Source organism: Haematobia irritans, chromosome 2, assembly GCF_050003625.1.
Source record: "Haematobia irritans isolate KBUSLIRL chromosome 2, ASM5000362v1, whole genome shotgun sequence".
Taxonomy (NCBI): Eukaryota; Metazoa; Arthropoda; class Insecta; order Diptera; family Muscidae; genus Haematobia; species Haematobia irritans.
The window spans coordinates 177,134,475-177,156,621 of NC_134398.1; the positions used below are offsets into that span (position 1 = coordinate 177,134,475).

Here is a 22,147-nt window from a genome sequence, read left to right on the forward strand (position 1 = left end):
TAGTTCATAACATGCATTGTACAGTACAGTACATTTTAAAGTATATTATACAGTACAAAATACAGTTTTACAATACAGTACATAATATAGAAATTACAGTAAAGTACAATTAGAGGAATAATGTGACAGTACACCAATGACGTTATTTAGACATCAATATATACATACAGTACATTAGAATGTACCGTATCATATATGGTATGTGTAATAATTTCGATATAATAAAATATTAAAAAAAAATGTGTTATATATATTTTGTAATTTTGTTAAAAAAATGGTATCGTTTTGTGTATGTGTTGTTGGTTCCAAAAAGAAGAAGAGAAGACAAAAAAAATGACTCTCATTTAGAACAAAAAATAAAAGGAATAAGAGTAACGGCCATTTTCATGTAGCTCCGTTAGGCTGTAACTGTCAGTTGACAAAAAATAAAGTCTCAATATCTTCTTTTCGGTTAAATTTAACTGAATACAATTTCAGCAGTTAAGTTCTTAACTGACATAGGGAATATATAGGCAAGGTGACAGATATATCCATGGCGCGGTTTAAAATTTCGTTAGCTAACGTAGCACTAAAGGAGCTTCATGAAAATGAGGGTTAAACGACTTTTTAAACACAAACTTTTCTATTTTTTAATTTCTAAGGATAAAATAAAACAAAAAAATAATAAAAATGACAATAATTTTTATACATGTAAGATTTTTTTTTTATAAAAAATACATACATGTTATATTTACAGTCGTATTTTAAGTTAAAATTTTAAATTATTTCTAACATCAAAACAATTCAAAGGTAATTTATTTGAAGATTTCTATATTATTCAATTTATAAAAATGATTTCATATAATTTTTAATACTTCATTATTATTTTTAAAGACTTAAAAATGAAATTATTTAATAATTCTTAATATTTTCATAGTATAATTTCATTTTGACTTGGGTTGTTTTTTTTTTATAAACCTAACTATTTTGAAAACTAGAAATTTTCATGCAGTGCATTTTCGAGGCTTATGAAAATTTTATGAATGATAACGACAGAGAAATTATGTTTCAATACTTAAAGCTTCTGCAAATAAGTTAGATTTTTCTTTTATTTCAAAGCACATTGTTTTGTGGAATTTTCGCCAGAATATTTGACAGACCTGTCTTTATTTTGATTAGCCCAGTGATCGATACGTCGATGGAAAGAGGCTATAAAAATTGTCTGATTTTTGTTTTAGAAATAAATGTTTCCTTTGCACACAAAAAAAATCTGATTCACGAAATTAATTGATCCAATTAATTTTTTAATTGAAATATCTTCAATCACAAAAATGATAGTATCAATTTAAAAAATTAATTGACAGTCAATTAAAAAATTAATTGACTGTCAATTAAAAAATTAATTGACTGTCAATTAAAAAATTAATTGATCCAATTAATTTGTGTGATTGATTTTTGTTTCAATTAAAACATTTGTTGAATCAATGAAATTTTTAATTGAATATTTTTTATTTTATATTTCAATTGAAAAAATTTTCGTGAATTTTTTTTCTATGTGCAATTTAGAAAACATTCATATATGTGGACCTTTAATTCATACCATTGCCTTGAATAATTCATACGCTACATATTCCATTTAATTTATACAACTCATACGACATGTAGGCCATTAAGTGCAAATCGTTCATACGCCACATGGGTATATAAATAAAATAACTCATTCGCCATATAGTTTACTTTGATTCCAAACATTATTAGTTTGCCTGTGGATTATAGAATACTGATATTCAATTTCGCAAAAACGCAACAACTTAAATGGACAAAAAGTTTCGAATTAAGTCTTGTAAATTTGAATGTGTGAATGAGAACTACATATTAAAAAAAATGACGAAATTTTCTATAGAAATTAAATTTCGACGAAATTTTCTATAGAAATAAAATTCCAACGAAATTTTCTATAGAAATAAAATTCGAACGAAATTTTCTATAGAAATAAAATTCCAACGAAATTTTCTATAGAAATAAAATTCTAACGAAATTGTCTATAGAAATAAAATTTTGACAAAATTTTCTATAGAAATAAAATTTTGACAAAATTTTCTATAGAAATAAAATTTTGACAAAATTTTCTATAGAAATAAAATTTTAAGACAATTTTCTATAGATATAAAATTTTAAGAAAATTTTCCATAGCAAAAAAAAGTTTTGACGAAATTTTCTATAGAAATAAAATTTCGACGAAATTTTCTATAGAAATACAATTTTGACAAAATTTTCTATAGAAATACAATTTCGTTTTGTTTTGTTATTGTTATTGTTGGTTTTGTTCTTTAATCATTGTTGTTGTTTTTGATTTCAGCTTAAAACCATGCATTGACTAAACTACAAGTGTAGCTTAACCAACAGAGGAAAAGAATGTTTGTCAAATTTATTTGGGCAAAGCCCTATAGACTGCAAGATGGCTCGGCATAAGCCGGCTATCATGTAAAACCTTTTTTCGGAAGGTTCAAGCATGGTTCATTGTTGGGTTTAATGAACTGCCTGAATTTATTCTGAAAATTGGTTTATAGTTTTGCTGCAAGTAGATCCTCTGCACACAGAAAACAGATAGGTTGAAAATCGATTATTGTAACGAAAATTCTACATTTACAATCAAATCACAGTTGTATCATTAATTTTACTTTATTTGCAATCGTTATTTCGTTCCTTCTACCATTTGTTGCTTGTAATACAAGACAATTAGTTGTCTAAACTAAATGCCTCTCTTTTGAAAAATTTTGATTCAATTCGATAGGCACAACCAACCTTATAAAACCTTTATAACTGTCATTTAGTAGTCAGCACTTTCGTTTGGTACTCACAGCCGAATTCCTTTGAATATATTTTTGAAATGTCAATAAAATTATTATCATCAACCACGTTGAAGTATAGTGTGTTTTTTAATATGAAATAACTACAACTGAAAACGAAATATTTCTTATTCGTTTCGAAGTTTATCTGCCTCATCCGTGGACTGCCTATAAAATATTGTCGTGAACAACTCGCGCCGTGCGAAACTAGCCTTAGTACACTATATTGGCTGTGAAACTAAAATAATACACAGCAATATTGGCTATATTGCAAACAAATAGCATCAGGATACTCAATGCTACGGTGCGCATCCTCAATATGGAATAATTTCATTGTGTTTAACACAGCGGCTCTGAAAAAATCCATCTCTACATCTGCCTTATATATATGAAACCCCAAGAAAGTGACCATCGGGGATAGGTTCGTATGTCGTTTTTAAAACCCCACACTAATTTCTTTACTTAATTTATTGTGTGTTTTAGATGGGCTATAGACAGTTCGGACAACATCTATAAATACTAATATGCTAAGAGTACCAAAGATTTAGCTCCATTATCTGTCGATTCCCCAACCTATTCATGCTGGAGGGTATACCTTTAAGGGTGAACATTTTTTATAATGTATTAATATATTGTATTTAAGTATATGTACCTTCCTATCATCTAAAAAATATAAATAAAATGCAGTATTTTGTGGGATTTTGTTATTCAATTCGGTCACGGTGCTTTAAAGTTGGGAGATACAACCAAATGAAGAAGGGAGCAACGACAAATTTCATCGTCTGACACAACCAACTCCATATATAGTATTATTTGGGTTTTTCATCATTCGATTGAGTCGACCGAATTTGTTGGGTATCACAACTGCCAACTGGTAGTTGCTACAACTGCCAAAAGGAGGTTGGCAATAAATTCGATCGTCACAACCACTCTGTATTCTCTGTGTGATGAAAAATGTGGTAATTCTGATGAAAAATGTGGTAATTCCGAAACGTGCGTCCATCCAACCATCTTGCAGTCTATAAGGCATTGCCCAAATAAATTTGACAAACATTCTTTTCCTCTATTGGTTAAGCTAAACTTGTAGTTTAGCCAATGCATGATTTTCAGCTGAAATCAAAAACAACAGAAATAAAATTTGGACAAAATTTTCTATAAAAATAAAATTTTAACCAAATTTTCCATAGAAATAAAATGTTAACCAAATTTTCTATAGAAATAACCAATAACCAAATTTTCTATGAGAAAAATTTCTATAGATATAAAATTTTGAGAAAATTTTCTATAGAAATAAAATTTTCTATAAAAAAAAAAATTCTATATAAAAATTTAAATAAAATTTTAAGGAAATTTTCTATAGAAAGAAAATTTTGAGAAAATTTTCAATAGAAAAAAAAATTCTATGAAATCTTCTATAGAAAAAATGTCTATGAAATTTTCTATAGAAATAACATTTTGACAAAATTTTTATATAAATCAAATTTTGACAAAATTTCGACGAAATTTTCTATAGAAATAAAATTTTGACAAAATTTTCTATAGAAATAAAATTTTAACCAAATAAATAAAAATTTGAGAAAAATTTCTCTAGAAATAAAATTTTGAGAAAATTTTCTATAGAAATAAAATTTTGAGAAATGTTTCTATAGAAATAAAATTTTGAGAAAATTTCTTATAGAAATAAAATGTTCTAAAAAAAAAAATCTATATAAAAATTTAAATAAAATTTTAACCAAATTTTCTATAAAAATAAAATTTTGAGAAAATTTGTTATAGAAATATTGTCAAAATTTTATTTTTATAGACAAATATGTCAAAGTTTTATTTCTGTAGAAAATTTCACAGAAATTTTATTTCTATAGGAAGTTTTCTCATAATTTTTTTTTTTTTTTTTTTTTTTTTTTTTTTTTTTTTTTTTTATAGAAAAATTTGATTTCTATAGAAAATTTTGTCAAAATTATTTTCTATGTAAAATAATGTTTTTTTTTTTTTTTTTTTTTTTTTTTTTTGTTTAAAGTTTTTTTTTTCTATAGAAAATTTCATAAATTTTTTTTTCTATAGAAAATTTTCTCAAAAGTTTATTTCTATAGAAATAAAAATTTAGAGAAAATAGAAATCAATATTAAATAAAAAATTTGAGGAAATTTTCTAGAGAAAAAACAAATTTCTATGAAATTTTCTATAGAAATAAAACTGAAGGCATTATTTTCTATAGAAATAAAATTTTGACAAAATTTTCTATAGAAATCATATTTTCTATAAAAAAAAACCTATAAAAAATTTAAATAAAATTATGAGAAAATTTCCTATAGAAAAAAAATTTCTGTGAAATTTTCTACAGAAATAAAACTTTGACATATTTTTCTATAGAAATAAATTTTTGACAAAATTTTCTATAGAAATAAAATTTTAACAAAAATTTCTATAGAAATAGAATGTACACAAAATTTTATTTCTATAGAAAATTTCGTTACAATTTTATATACATTTTTATATAGAATTTTTTGTAGAACATTTTATATCTATAGGAAATTTTCTCAAAATTATAGAAATAAAACATTTCTCAAAATTTTATTTCTATAGAATATTTTCTCAAAATTTTATTTCTATAGAAAATTTGGTAAAAGTTTTATTTCTATAGAAAATGTTGTCAAAATTTCATTTCTATAGAAAATTTTGCCAAAATTTTATTTCTATGGAAAATTTCGTCGAAATTTTGTTTCTCTAGAAAATTTTGTCAAAATTTGATTTCTATAGAAAATTTTGTCAAATTGTTATTTCTATAGAAAAATATGTCAAAGTTTTATTTCTGTAGAAAATTTCACAGAAATTTTAGTTTTATAGGAAATTTTCTCAAAATTATACTTAAATTTTTTTAGATTTTTTTTATAGAAATTTGATTTCTATAGAAAATTTTGTCAAAATTTTATTTCTATAGAAAATTTCATAGAAATTTTTTTTCTATAGAAAACTTTCTCAAAATTTTTATTTAATATTTATTTCTACTTTCTCAAAATTTTTATTTCTATAGAAATAAAATGTTGAGAAAATTTTCTATAAAAAAAATTTCTATGAAATTTTCTATAGAAATAAAACTTTCGACATTATTTTCTATAGAAATAACATTTTGACAAAATTTTCTAGAGAAATAAAATTTCGACGAAATTTTCTACAGAAATAAAATAAAAAAATTTGAGAAAATTTCCTATAGAAATAAAATTTCTATGAAATTTTCTACAGAAATAAAACTTTGACATATATAAAATTTTGACAAAATTTTCTATAAAAATAAAATTTTGACAACATTTTCTATAGAAATAAAATTTTAACCGAATTTTCTTTAGAAATAAAATTTTGAGAAAATTTTCTATAGAAATAAAATTTTCAGAAATGTTTCTATTTTTTTGAGAAAATTTCGTATAGAAATAAAATGTTCTAAAAAGGGTTCTATATAAAAATTTAAATAAAATTTTAACGAAATTTTCTATAGAAATAAAATTTTGTGTACATTCTATTTCTATAAAAATTTTTGTTAAAATTTTATTTCTATAGGAAATTTTGTCAAAATTTTGATTTCTATAGAAAATTTTGTCAAAATTTTATTTCTATAGAAAAATATGTCTAAGTTTTATTTCTATAAAAAATTTCATAAATTTTTTTCTATTGAAAATTTTCTCAATTTTTTTTTTAAATATTTATTTCTATTTTTTCTATAGAAAAAAAATCTATAGAAATAAAACTTACGACATTATTTTCTATAGAAATAACATTTTGACAAAATTTTCCATAGAAATCAAATTTTCTATAAAAAAAAAAATCTATAAAAAATTTAAATAAAATGTTGAAAATTTCCTATAGAAATAAAATTTCTGTCAAATTTTCTACAGAAATAAAACTTTGACATATTTTTCTACAGAAATAAAATATCGACAAAATTTCTTATAGAAATAAAATTGTGACAAAAATTTCTATAGAAATAAAATTTTGACAAAAATTTCTATAGAAATAAAAATTTTGACAAAATTTTATTTCTATAGAAAATAATGTCTAAGTTTTATTTCTATAGAAAATTTCATAGACATTTTTTTTCTATTGAAATTTTGTCAAAATTTTTATTTAATATTTATTTCTATTTTCTCAAAATTTTTATTTCTATAGAAATAAAATTTTGAAAAAATTTTCTATAGAAAAAAATGTAAATGAAATTTTTTATAGAAATAAAACTTACGACATTATTTTCTATAGAAATAAAATGTTGACAAAATTTTCCATAGAAATCAAATTTTCTATAAAAAAAATCTATAAAAAATTTAAATAAAATCTTGAATATTTCCTATAGAAATAAAATTTCTGTGAAATTTTCTACAGCAATAAAACTTTGACATATTTTGCTATAGAAATAAAATATCGACAAGTTTTCTTATAGAAATAAAATTTTGACAAAAATTTCTAAAGAAATAGAATGTACACAAAATTTTCTATAGAAATAAAATTGTGAGAAAATTTTCTATAGAAATAAAATTTTAACAAAATTTTCTAGAGAAATAAAATTTTTACAAAACTTTCTATAGAAATAAAATTTTGAGAAAATATTCTATAGAAATACAATTTTGAGAAAATTTTCTATAGAAATAAAAATATTTATTTGGTAGTTTTGTGGCAAAATTTTCTCAAAATGTTGGTAGATTATTTTTGGCTCGAGTGGCAACCGGGCATGTAGTCCATTGCATTAAAATTCTTCAAAAGCCACGTGGGTATATAAATAAAATACCCCATAAAATATATCATATAGTTCATTTTGATTCCATGCATTATTAGTTTGAGTGTGGATTCTAGAACACTGATATTCGATTTCGCAATGAGGCAATATCTTAAACCGAGAAAAAGCTTAAAATCTAAGTCTTGTAAATTTTAATGTGGAAATAAGAGACAGATATTTAAAATAGGGAAATCCTTCTATTGTAACATCGTTACAACGTCAGGTTACAATGGCAGCTTGTTAATTCATGCTTCATATTATAAAATTTAGAAAATATTCATATATGGATCTTATGCCGTAACATAGCCTTGAATAACTCATACGCTACATGTTCCATTTAATTTATACAACTCATACGACATGTAGTCTTTTGAATCCAAATCGTTCATACGCCATATGGGTTTATAAATAAAATTCCTTATACGCCATATAGTTCACTTTGATTACAAATGTTCTTTGTACTTATTCATTATTGGTTTACATGTAGATTAAGCGTAGGTTATCTACCTATGTCATTGCCCTGATATTACGTCATATTAAGGAAGAAATGATACAAAACCAGTCACAATTTGGAACCAGAAATAAAATCAAATATGGGTATTTCGTTAAGGCATCAAAGTGCGTAGAATACATAATAAGACTAGTTTTAGACCACAACAATGGGAGTACGGGTTTACCATTTTTCAACCCAATATAATCTACTCCACTCTGTGTTTTAAGACCAAATATACGGGCTATCCATTTTAAGAGCCAGATTGACTTATATTCTTTTTTTTTCTAAAAACAGTTTGCTATCAAAAATCAAATTTGGATAAGAATAAATTCGAATAGAGAATAAGATTGAGACGAGAGTACTTGGTACATATTTTCAACATAATATATAAGTGGATTTTAAGACCAAATATAGAGCCCAGGTAGATTTATTTTTTTTTTTACTAAAATGGATTTTTTTCTTTTTTTTTAATGGAATTTTTTTCCTAGTTTCCACAAAACAATGTGCTGAAAAATGTGCTCATTTAGGCTACAAGACTTCAATAGAGTTTGATAAATCTGTACTATGCAATTAGGTCTAAACTAAAATACTTACAACAATAAAAAGCAAAACAAACTAACTAATATTGATGATTCATGATAGGTATTAACTATGAAAGGAGAAAATTCTAATAGATATAGATACATTACCTAAGAATGTAGCACTTGGTGAATTATAGGCCAAATATTCCTTATTGGATGCCCAGGCAGGGAATTCATTTTGTTGTACGGCATCGGAAACTTCATCGCCTTGACGTTTCCATGGTAATTGTGATTCAGTGGCTGTAGGTGTGGCCACACGCCTTTCACCATCAGAGTCACGTGATAAATTACGATCTTCTTCGGGTATGGCATTTTCTGCTACTACACAAGTAAATAAGGGGGAGAAACAAAAAAAAAATAAAATTAGTTTCACTTTATGATATACTGACGGGGTAATATACATTTGGGATAGATTCTGGCAAAAGCGTGAATGCAAACAACAAAAAGCTAACATAAATAAAAACCATCGATTTCGAACTTAAAGAAAATATCGGAATAATCTAAAATATTGTAGAGTTAATTTGTTTTTTAGTAACAATTCAAAAAAAAAAAATATGGCATTAAATTAAAGACATGCACATTGTCATAGAGAGAAAGAGTGTAAGGCTTCCATAGAATATAAATTTAGCTAAGAGCTAAACAGATATGCTTATTTTTCTTTATAAGGAATGAGATAATGCTATTGTGAAGATATTGTGGGAATGTTTATAAAAATGAAAGAGATTCAAAAAATAATTTTTTGTTTTTATTTTTTTTTTTATATAAAATCATTATTTACAAAAGTAAAAAAAATCGAAATTATTTATAGCTCATTCACATTATCTGCTAAAAATGGATTTGAAATCACTTTCTGCAAGGCGATTGGCAGTTGAAATCTAATTAAAGTGGATTTTTAGGTATTAGAATATTCTTTACACTAAAGAATATGGACATATTTATAAAAATGAGAGAGATTGAAATTTTATTTGTTTTTTATGTAAAATCATTATTTACAAAAGTTAAAAAATCAAAATTATTTAAGATATTTTTTACACTGACGTAATTTAACCGTACACAGAAAAAAACAATTCACGAAAATTTTTCCAATTAAAATTTTAATTGTTTTAAAAAATATTCAATTGATTCAAAAAATTTTATTTAATTGATTCAACAAATTTTATTTAATTGAAACAAAAATCAATCACAAATTATCAATTATTTTTTTTCAATTGGATCAATTAATTTTTTAATTGAAGACATTTCAATTAAAAAAATAATTGGATCAATTAATTTCGTGATTGAATCAGGAAAAATTTTTGTGTGTGTACGTTATCGAGTTTATAAGTTTTTCTTTTCTTTTTTTTTTTTATTTAATACAAAATTTTAAATCTCCTAAAATCTCCATTCACAATGCATTATTCCCAATAAATATGGTTTTTATATATAATTCTTAAAATATATTCAGTGCCTTAAATAAAAACTATAATACAAAATAAAAAACTAAATTATTAAAAAAAAAAAATAATAATAATAAAATTAAATCAAACAAAAACAACCAATCATTTGTTTTAAACAAATTCATGCACAAAAATGCCATGCTTTTCATTTATAATAAAATGGTATCTCTCTTCGGTTTCATCAAAATGGCTGAAAATAATGATAAGAAAAAATATACAGAGAATTTTATGAAACAAAAAAATCAGAAATGTTTAGAAAAAAATTATAAAAAATTATAATAATAAATGAAAATATGTATAATGATTTTTTTGTAATTTTTATCTCAATTTCTGTTTTTTTTTTTCTACATGAGGCTATGAGGCTGGAGCATAAGCTACTATTCAAGTAATTGGAAAATATAGATTTTCCTAATTTTGAAATTTTTTAGCTATACATAACTCTCATTATATGACTAACGAAAAATATATTTATAAGCATAGCCTACAAAATCGCTACAAAATATTATTTTAATAGTATTTGATTTTTAATGTTTTTTTTATTATTTTCAAATGGCAAGAACATTGATTATATGAGTGGGTTTTTTATTGTAACTACTAGATGAGAATTTAAAATGACATATATTGGCAAATTTCAGTATCAGTATATTTATACACTTTTAGATATTTTATTTATTTTAATATATAATAATGGAAATTATTGAAAAAATTAAAAAATGGTTGATTTTTACATTTATTATAGAATTTAGAAAAACATTCATATATGGACCTTATGTCGTATAATTGCCTTGAATAACTCATACGCTACGTATTCCATTTAATTTATACAACTCATACGACATGTAGTCACCGTTGCCACAATTGGTAGAATTCTAACGAGAATGGTAGATTTGTTGCTGTTTGGTAGAATTCTTGTTGTTTTGGTAAATCTTCCTCTCCAACTAATAGGTACTTAAATTTTATATATAGAAATAAAATTTTGAAAAAATTTCTATAGCAATAAAATTTGGGTAAAAGTTTCTACAAAAATAGTATTTAAGCAAAATTTTCTATAGATATAAAATTTGGCAACATTTTCTATAAGAATCAATTTTTGACAAAATTGTCTATAGGAATAAAATTTTGAAAAAAATTTCTGTAGGAATAAAATTTTGACAAAAATTTCTATAGAAATAAATGTTGACAAAATTTTCTATAGAAATACAATTTTGACAAAAATTTCTATAGAAATACAATTTTGACAAAATTTTCTATAGAAATAAAATTTTGACAAAATTTTCCATAGAAATAAAATTTTGACAAAATTTTCCATAGAAATAAAATTTTGACAAAATTTTCTATGGAAATAAAATTTTGACAAAATTGTCTATAGAAATAAAATTTTGACAATTTTTGTTTATAGAAATAAAATGTTTCTATTGAAAAAAAAATCCAAAAATTTCAAAACACGTTTTGAAAAAATTTCTAAGCAAAATTTTCTATAGAAATAAAATTTTTTTAAAAATTTCTATAGCAATAAAATTTTGCAAAAATGTTCTAAAGAATTTTGATAAAATTTTCTGTAGAAATAAAATTTTGACAAAAAATTCTATAGAAATAAAATTTTGACAAAAATTCTATGAAATAAAATTTTGACAAAATTTTCTATAGGAATAAAATTTTAACAAAATTTTCTATAGGAATAAAATGTTGACAAAATTTTCTATAGAAATAAAATTTTGACAAACGTTTCTACAAAAATAGTATATAAAAAATTTTAATAAAATTTTCTATAAAAATAAAATTTTGATAAAAATTTCTATAGATATAAAATTTTGACAATTTTTGTTTACAGAAATAAAATTTTGACAATTTTTGTTTATAGAAATAAAATTTTGACAATTTTTGTTTATAGAAATAAAATTTTTCTATTGAAACAAAAAATTCAAAAACTTCAAAACACGCTTTGAAAAAATTTCTAAGCAAAATTTTCTATAGAAATAAAATGTTTGAAAAATTTCTATAGCAATAAAATTTTGGAAAAATTTTCTATAGAAATAAAGTTTTGATAAAATTTTCTGTAGAAATAAAATTTTGATAAAATTTTCTGTAGAAATAAAAATTATCTATAGAAATAAAATTTTGACAAAGTTTTCTATAGAAGTAAAATTTTTATAAAAATTTGTATAGAAATAAAATTTTAACAAAATTTTCTATGGAAATAAAATTTTCTATAGAAATAAAATTTTGACAAATTTTTCTATAGAAATAAAATTTTGACAAAAATGTCTATAGAAGTAAAATTTCGACAAAATTTTCTATTTTTGAAAATTTTTTATAGAAATAAAATGTTGACAAAATTTTTTACAGAAATTAAATTTTAACAAAATTTTCTATAGAAGTAAAATTTTGACAAAATTTTCTATAGAAATAAAATTTTGACAATTTTTGTTTATAGAAATAAAATTTTTCTATTGAAAAAAAAATCAAAAACTTCAAAACACGTTTTGAAAAAATTCCTAAGCAAAATTTTCTATAGAAATAAAATTTTGATAAAATTTTCTGTAGAAATAAAAATTATCTTTAGAAATAAAATTTTGACAAATGTTTCTATAGAAATAAAATTTTGACAATTTTTTCTATAGAAATAAAATTCCGAAAAAAATTTTCTATAGAAATAAAATTTTGTGAAAATTTTTTATAGAAGTAAAATTTTGACAAAAATTTTTATAGAAATAAAATTTTGACAAATTTTTCTATAGAATTAAAATTTTGAAAATTTTTTCTATAGAAATAAAATTTTGTGAAAATTTTTGATGGAAATAAAATTTTGACAAAAATTTTTATATTTTTTTTTAAATTTCTATAGAAATAAAATTTAGACAATTTATTTTATAAAAATAACATTTTTCTATTGAAAAAAAAATCAAAAACTTCAAAACACGTTATATATGTTTATATATATTTGTTTTTAGGCTTAAAATATCTTGAGATCTCATTTTTTCAGAAAAATTGCTATTTCTATATGGTCAAGGACCATAAATTGTCGAAATAATTTACGCTGACATTATTTGAGATCCCCATTATAATCTTGGATATAACATTCGTCAAATAATAACGTTTTGTTATATGATCATACGCCATATAACTCATACGCCAAGTAGTCTACTGATTTCACATCGCTTATACGCAACATGGGCATATAATTAAAATATATCATACGCCATAGATTCCATTTTGGTTTTTGTCTATCTAACTTTACTTTAACCTAATTGAGTCACAACTTCAATCACATTATGACTAAAACCAAACTACGAGTATATGGTATTGGCAGATTACCGTGTGAGTCTATCTGATAGATAGCTAAAATAAAAATCTTTCGATCTAATCATATCCTGCATGAATATTTTGGCCTGAGAAAGTTGTCGACGAGATTCACAAGGTGTGTGAGTTACTAGACAAGATCCATATCGAAAAATAAAACTATCAAAGGACTGTACTGGGCTGAATTATTGATTCGATTTGTCACTTTAAGAAAATGTACTCTCGAAGCACCATGGCCATTGGTCTAATAGGCCTACGAACGGTTTTCCCATCTATCTTATTCTCCTGATTTTATCAGGTATGACTTCCTTTGTTTCTAAACTATTCTGCAGGCCTCAAGAGAATATATTTTTCAACCAAAGGCAAAGATGAAGCATCGCTGTACCCTATTTATGGAGGTTAAGTTGACAATGCTTGACGAAGGCATAGGAAATGAGTTTATTATGTCAACCCAGATCGGAAGATACATACCATCCATATTCAATTATGTACGAATTTTCTCAAAGTCGAAAGTTTTTGTTTTTCTACAGAAAATCCTCCAAACGGACATCAAGAGCATGGCCGAATGAGGGAAGAAATTCTAAAACGATTAGTATTTGTAATAAACAATCAAGGGACACAACTTCTTCTATCTAAGCTCTCTTGACAATAATAATACTATGATCACACAATGTATAAAAATGGTGATATAGTCCCCATAATCTGACATAGTCCCCATTATGAGTTCAGCAAAATTAATCAACTTACGAGAATAAAATTTTAAAAATTCAATAATATATGGACTTCATGTCAATAATATATGGACTTCATTGACATGAATAGCATCTTATTTATATAACTCATACATCACATAGTCCATTGAATTAATATAGCTACGCAAGTACAAAAATGATATATTAAAATATATCATTCGTCCCATAGTCACGGTTGCCATAACATATATAATCTATCAAAATTTTAAGAAAATTTTAGCAAAAATGTACCGAATTTAAAAAATCTTATTTTAAAGTTTATGATCAATTTTTTATGGTTAGCATAAAAAAATGTGTGAAAGAAATGTTATATTATTTTAGTTTAAAAGTTTATACCAGTATTTTAAATATTATATTATGATATCTCCCTGAATTGTAAATTTGTCGAATTTTAAATGTTTTGACTATTTTACCAACAAGGGAAATTTCAAACTTCTACAAAAAGAGAGAACTTACTCTCAATGGACAATGATAGTATGACCAAACACGAAAATTCAAAATTTTAAATATATTGAATTTATAGAAAATTTTGTCAAAATTTTATGGCTATAGAAAATTTTCTCACAATCTTATTTCTATAGAAAATTTTGTCAAAATTTTATTTCTATAGAAAATTTTCTAACAATTTTATTTTCATAGAAAATTTTGTCAAAATTTTATTTCTATAAAAAATATTGTCAAAATTTTATTTCTATAGAAAATATTGTCAAAATTTTATTTTTATAGAAAATTTTTGCTAAATTTTATTTTTATAGAAAATTTTTGCAAAATTTTATTTCTATAGAAAATTTTTTCAAAATTTTATTTCTACAGAAATTTTGTCAAAATGTTATTTCTATAGAAAATTTTGTCAAAATTACTATTATTTCTATATAAAAATTAAGTACGTCTTAGTTGGAGAGGACTTTTTTGCAAAATCTATCAAAACATTCTACCAAAGAATTCTACCAATCAATCAAACAGTAAAAAAAATCTAAAAGCAGATAACGGAGATCTGGATATACCCATCGGGAATAAAACAGCATTTCCGGGAAACGTGCAAACAGCTGCTTCAAAGGCAACAAAGGATAGATTTTTTACATCGCCTCGTTACTGGTGACGACAAGTGGATCCAGCGATAGATATTTGAAAAAATGAGGTCTCATATGGACCTCATGTCGTATTATTGCCATGAATAATAACTAATTTATATAACTCATACGGCATATAGTCCATTGAATTCATAACACTTATACGCAGCATAAGTACACAATTAAAATATCTCAATTAAAATATCTCATGTATACCAATTTCAATCTTTAAAATGCTAAATCAACCATATTACTTAAAGAAAAATTAAAAAAAAAATAAATAAAAAATAAAAAAAAAATTTTAAAAAGTGCCATGGAACTTGGAACGCCACTACATAGAAATTTCTATTACAAAATGTCATCTTCTAAAAACGACTATTTTTATCTAAAAGTTTGCCAAATATGTAATATTATTCTTTGAATGTATAACAATGAAATGTATTTTTGCGGTTATTATATGAATCTATGAGTTACGAGATTTTCGATTTAATTTGCAATTTAATCAAAACAATATTCCGTTCGTTATTATTTTTTACAGAGAGTTAAAAGTGTAAAAATCAAAAAAAAATTGTATGCAAATCATATGTTTTCAATTTTTTGTTTTATATATATAAAAATGTATTTATGTGGACGGAAAAAAGATATAGTAAATATATATTGAGAAATAGCAAATGTTTAAAAAAAAACATTAGGATGCGGCATTTACCAATGCTCTGATAGGAACGATCCCTGCGCCAGGGCAGTATTAATTCGGCCGCTGTGGGACCTATCGGAGGATCAGGTGAAAGTAATTTTTCAGGACTCTCACTGGTACTCCGTTCACGTGAAGATGGTGTGGCATAATGTTGTACAATGCGAGCTTTTGAAGCATCAAACCCGGGTAGATTTTGTATGTGGGCAATAAGTGAATTATTATTGGCACGATCAGAATCCGCTGTCGTTATGGCATTGAATTGTGTGTGTGTATGTTTTGTGAGTGTATAATAGATGTGTTTTTTTTTGCAATGTAGCGCCACGTATTTATTTATTGATCAGCAATGTAGAGATTTTTTTGTATATTTTTTGTTATAATTGATGTAAATTCATCAAATATTTTTTTGTTTATACATATATGCATATATATATATATACAATATACATATGTATAAATTATTAATTTTGTATATGTTGAGTCGATATACGGATTCATTTGTTCGATTGTTTTATGTTTTGTTTGTTGTACATATTATTTAAAAATTTTTATTACATTTTTTTATGTTTTCGTTTTTTTTTCGAGTAGAAGAATACAAATAAATGAAAAAAAGAAATAGTTAAGTTTTTTTGGTTTGTTTGTTTTTTTTTTTTTTAATTTATAAAAAATATTCTCAAATCATAAAGAGCCTAATCGACTTATTTTTATATGAAACTTAAAAAGAGTTATGACTAACTAGATGAAATATATAGAAATAATATAAAAGAATAATTTTTTAAATAGACTTTAAATTTGAATCGCGTCCCAAATTGATTTATGAATCTCTACTGAATCATTGAAATGCAAAACCGGAAATTAATTCTCTAACATTCACAACGACAACACCAACAACTGAGCAAAGTGGAAAGATTTAAGGGGTATTTAATCTGTTTTGGTTGTTTTACACAGAAAAAAATTCACGAAAATGTTTCCAATTAAAGTCTTAATTGGGTTTTAAAAAATATTCAATTAAAAATTTTAGTGATTCAACAAATTTTTTAATTGAAACAAAAATCAATCACAAAAATTAATAGTATCAATTATTTTTTTAATTGGATCAATTAATTTTTTACTTGACTTTCAATTAATTTTTTAATTGATGCTATCATTTCTCTGATTGAAGACATTTCAATGGACACAAATTTTGAAAATTTGCGCGCCTCATTTAATGTCGTATGTCTTTGATCTAAGGCAATTTATCCTTAAAGTAAAGAAACACATTTTTCATATAAAGAAATCAACCTGAAATTAACTGAAATTTTGAATCTTTAGATTTAAGATGAAAATACTTCAGATATAGATTAAGACTTATTTTGAGGATTTATTTTATTTTAGGATTTTTGGAATTAAGGCATCAACTTTTAATTTGAATTTTTAAACTGACATTTGTTTGTACGTGAATACACCGAAAAAAAATATCACCAAAATATTTTCGATTAAAATGTTGATTGAAGTTGATTGATACAATTAACTTTTTAATCAAACTCGGAAGACTAAGTTAATTAAAAAAGTGATGGATTTTTATACCCTCCACCATAGGATGGGGGGTATATTAACTTTGTCATTCCGTTTGTAACACATCGAAATATTGCTCTAAGACCCCATAAAGTATATATATATTCTGGGTCGTGGTGAAATCCTGAGTCGATCTGAACATGTCCGTCCGTCCGTCGTCCCACCGTCCGTCGTCCCACCGTCCGTCTGTTGAAATCACGCTAACTTCCGAACGTAACAAGCTATCGACTTGAAACTTGGCATAAGTAGTTGTTATTGATGTAGGTCGGATGGTATTGCAAATGGGCCATATCGGTCCACTTCTACATATAGCCCATATAAACGGACCCCCAGATTTGGCTTGCGGAGCCTATAAGAGTAGCATAATTCATACGATCTGGCTGAAATTTGGTACATGATGTGAGTATATGGTCTCTAACAACCATGCAAAAATTGGTCCGATATGGATTGGACATATTTATATATAGCCCCCATATAAACCGATCCCCAGATTTGGTTTGCGGATCCTCTAAGACAAGCAAATTTCATTCATTCAATTTTATTTCTATAGAAAATTTGGTCAAAATTTTATTTCTATAGAAAATTTGGTCAAAATTTTATTTCTATAGAAAATTTTTTAAAAATTTAATTCCTATAGAAAATTTTTTAAAAATTTAATTTCTATAAAAAATGTCAAAATTTTATTTCTATAAAACATTTTTCTAAAAATTTTGTTCCTATAGCAAATGTTCTCAAAATTTTATTTCTATAGAAAATTTTGTCAAAATTTTATTTCTATATAAAAATTTTGTCAAAATTTTATTTCTATATAAAAATTTTGTCAAAATTGTATTTCTATAGAAAATTTTGTCAAAATTTTATTTCGATAGAAAAATTTTGTCAAAATTTTATTTCTATAGAAAATTTTGTCAAAATTTTATTTCCATAGAAAATTTTGTCAATATTTTATTCTATAGAATAGTTGGCAACAATTTTATTTCTATAGAAAATTTGGTCAAAATTTTATTTCTATAGAAAATTTTTTAAAAATTTAATTTCTGTAAAAAATTTTTCTCAAAATTTTGTTTCTATAGAAAATTTTGTCAACATTTTATTTCTATAAAAAATGTTTCTCAAAATTTTGTTTCTATAGAAAATGTTCTCAAAATTTTATTTCTATAGAAAATTTTGCCAAATTTTATTTCTATAGAAAATTTTGTCAACATTTTACTCCTATAGAAAATTTTGTCAAAATTTTATTTCTATAGAAAATTTTGTCAAAATTTTATTTCTATAGAAACTTTTGTCAAAATTTTATTTCTATAGAAAATTTTGCCAAATTTTATTTCTATAGAAAATTTTGTCAACATTTTACTCCTATAATTCTATAGAAAATTTCTATAGAAAATTTTTTAAAAATGTAATTCCTATAGAAAATTTTTTAAAAATTTAATTTCTATAAAAAATGTCAAAATTTTATTTCTATAAAACATTTTTCTAAAAATTTTGTTCCTATAGCAAATGTTCTCAAAATTTTATTTCTATAGAAAATTTTGTCAAAATTTTATTTCGATAGAAAAATTTTGTCAAAATTTTATTTCTATAGAAAATTTTGTCAAAATTTTATTTCCATAGAAAATTTTGTCAATATTTTATTCTATAGAATAGTTGGCAACAATTTTATTTCTATAGAAAATTTGGTCAAAATTTTATTTCTATAGAAAATTTTTTAAAAATTTAATTTCTGTAAAAAATTTTTCTCAAAATTTTGTTTCTATAGAACATTTTGTCAACATTTTATTTCTATAAAAAATGTTTCTCAAAATTTTGTTTCTATAGAAAATGTTCTCAAAATTTTATTTCTATAGAAAATTTTGCCAAATTTTATTTCTATAGAAAATTTTGTCAACATTTTACTCCTATAGAAAATTTTGTCAAAATTTTATTTCTATAGAAAATTTTGTCAAAATTTTATTTCTATAGAAACTTTTGTCAAAATTTTATTTCTATAGAAAATTTTGTCAAAATTTTATTTCTATAGAAAATGTTGTCAACATTTTATTTCTATAGAAAATTTTGTCAAAATTTTATTTCTATAGAAAATTTTGTCAAAATTTTATTTCTATAGAAAATTTTGTCAAAATTTTATTTCTATAGAAAAGTTGGTCAAAATTTAATTTCTATAAACAATTTTTTAAAAATTTAATTCCTATAGAAAATTTTGTAAAAGATTACTTTCTATAAAAAATGTCAAAATTTTATTTCTATATAAAAATTTTGTCAAAATTTTATTTCTATAAAAACTTTTTCTCAAAATTTTGTTTCTATAGCAAATGTTCTCAAAATTTTATTTCTATAAAAAATTTTGTTTCTATAGCAAATGTTCTCAAAATTTTATTACTATAGAAAATTTTGTCAAAATTTTATTTCTGTATAAACATTTTGTCAAAATCTTATTTCTATAGAAAATTTTGTCAAAATTTTATTTCTATAGAAAAATTTTGTCAAAATTTTATTTCTATAGAAAATTTTGTCAAAATTTTATTCCTATAGATATTTTTTAAAAACTTTATTTCTTTATAAAAATTTTGTCAAAATTTTATTTCTATAGAAAAATTTTATTCCTATAGAAAATTTTGTCAACATTTTATTTCTATAGAAAATTTTGTCAAAATTTTATTTCTATAGAAAATTTGGTCAAAATTTTATTTCTATAGAAAATTTGGTCAACATTTTATTTCTATAGAAAAATTTTGTCAAAATTTTATTTCTATAGAAAATTTTGTCAAAATTTTATTTCTATAGAAAATTTTGTCAAAATTTTATTTCTATAGAACATTTTTTAAAAATTTAATTTCTATAGAAAATTTTTTAAAAATTTAATTCTTATAGAAAATTTTTTAAAAATTTAATTTCTATAAAAAATGTCAAAATTTTATTTCTATATAAAAATTTTGTCAAAATTTTATTTCTATAAAAAATTTTTCTCAAAATTTTGTTTCTATAGCAAATGTTCTCAAAATTTTATTTCTATAGAAAATTTTGTCAAAATTTTATTTCTATATAAAAATTTTGTCAAAATTTTATTTCTATAGAAAATTTTGTCAAAATAGATATTTTTTAAAAATTTTATTTCTTTATAAAAATTTTGTCAAAATTTTATTTCTATAGAAAAATTTTATTCCTATAGAAAATTTTGTCAACATTTTATTTCTATAGAAAATTTTGTCAAAATTTTATTTCTATAGAAAATTTGGTCAAAATTTTATTTCTATAGAAAATTTGGTCAAAATTTTATTTCTATAGAACATTTTTTAAAAATTCAATTTCTATAGAAAATTTTTTAAAAATTTAATTCTTATAGAAAATTTTTTAAAAATTTAATTTCTATAAAAAATGTCAAAATTTTATTTCTATATAAAAATTTTTTTCAAAATTTTATTTCTATAAAAAATTTTTCTCAAAATTTTGTTTCTATAGCAAATTTTCTCAAAATTTTATTTCTATAGAAAATTTTGTCAAAATTTTATTTCTATATAAAAATTTTGTCAAAATTTTATTTCTATAGAAAATTTTGTCAAAATTTTATTTCTATAGAAAATTTTGTCAAAATTTTATTTTGATAGAAAAATTTTGTCAAAATTTTATTTCTGTAAAAATTTTTTCTCAAAATTGTATTTCTATAGAAAATTTTGTCAACATTTCATTTTTCATTTCTATAGAAAATTTTGTCAACATTTTATTTCTATAGAAAATTTTGTCAACATTTGATTTCTATAAAAAATTTTGTCAACATTTTATTTGTATAGAAAAATTTGTCAAAATTTTATTTCTATAGAAAATTTTGTCAAAATTTTATTTGTATAGAAAACTTTGTCAAAATTTTATTTCTATAGAAAATTTTGTCAACATTTTATTTCTATAGAAAATTTTGTCAACATTTTATTTCTATAGAAAATTTTGTCAACATTTTATTTCTATAGAAAATTTTGTCAACATTTTATTTCTATAAAAAATTTTTCTCAAAATTTTGTTTCTAGAAATTGTTCTCAACATTTTATTTCTGTAGAAAATTTTGTCAAAATTTTATTTCTATAGAAAATTTTGCCAACATTTGATTTCTATAGAAAATTTTGTCAAAGTTTTTCTGTTATGGTGCCAGCAAACCCAGGTTCAACCCCTGGTCAGAGCGAAAAAGTTTTTCAAATTGTAAAAATTAGATTATAATTGTGCAATAAAACATATGGATGAAAAAAAGTGAAATTGGTTGATTTTTTTTTTCTTTTTAAATTTCTTCATTCAAATTAACTTATAGGGCACAACTTCTAAAGCAATACAAAGGATCCAAAAAGGGAGTACTTCCGTCCAATGACAAGCCCATGTAAAATTCATTGGAGATGGTCCAAGTTTGCACTACTCCCGGATCTCAGATTGGAGATCCAAACTACTTTTTTGGAAGCTCTTTTTTTGCTGGGATATTAAACACAACAAACTTAATATCATAGAATTCGGTCAAAATTTTAAGACGTAAACATTTTTTATATGGTTGTATCTTAAAAGATACAATGCACATTCAAGGGTTAAAAGTTTTTTTTTTACCTTTTTGGCCGTCTGCGTGGCACTTTCAGAACTTGCAATAAAAATTATATCTCTGAATTTCATTTCTAACGCCATATAGAGAATTTCAATTAATCGTAATAAAAA

At 22.8% G+C, this 22,147-nt stretch overlaps 1 protein-coding gene across 20 annotated transcripts in view; it reads right to left on the minus strand.

Annotated features, from left to right (window-relative positions):
• Nhe2 (Na[+]/H[+] hydrogen exchanger 2) overlaps positions 1-22,147 on the minus strand; it is a 169,501-nt gene that overhangs the window by 34,560 nt on the left and 112,794 nt on the right. For 12 of the 20 annotated variants that reach the window (XM_075296913.1, XM_075296908.1, XM_075296907.1 and 9 more), the window contains 2 exons: positions 15,926-16,153; positions 8,770-8,982 (listed from right to left, as the gene is read on the minus strand). In XM_075296913.1, coding sequence (XP_075153028.1) covers positions 8,770-8,982; positions 15,926-16,153 — 441 coding nt within the window. The remainder of the gene's footprint in view (positions 1-8,769; positions 8,983-15,925; positions 16,154-22,147) is intronic. The other 8 variants (XM_075296924.1, XM_075296920.1, XM_075296921.1 and 5 more) reach the window with 1 other exon arrangement.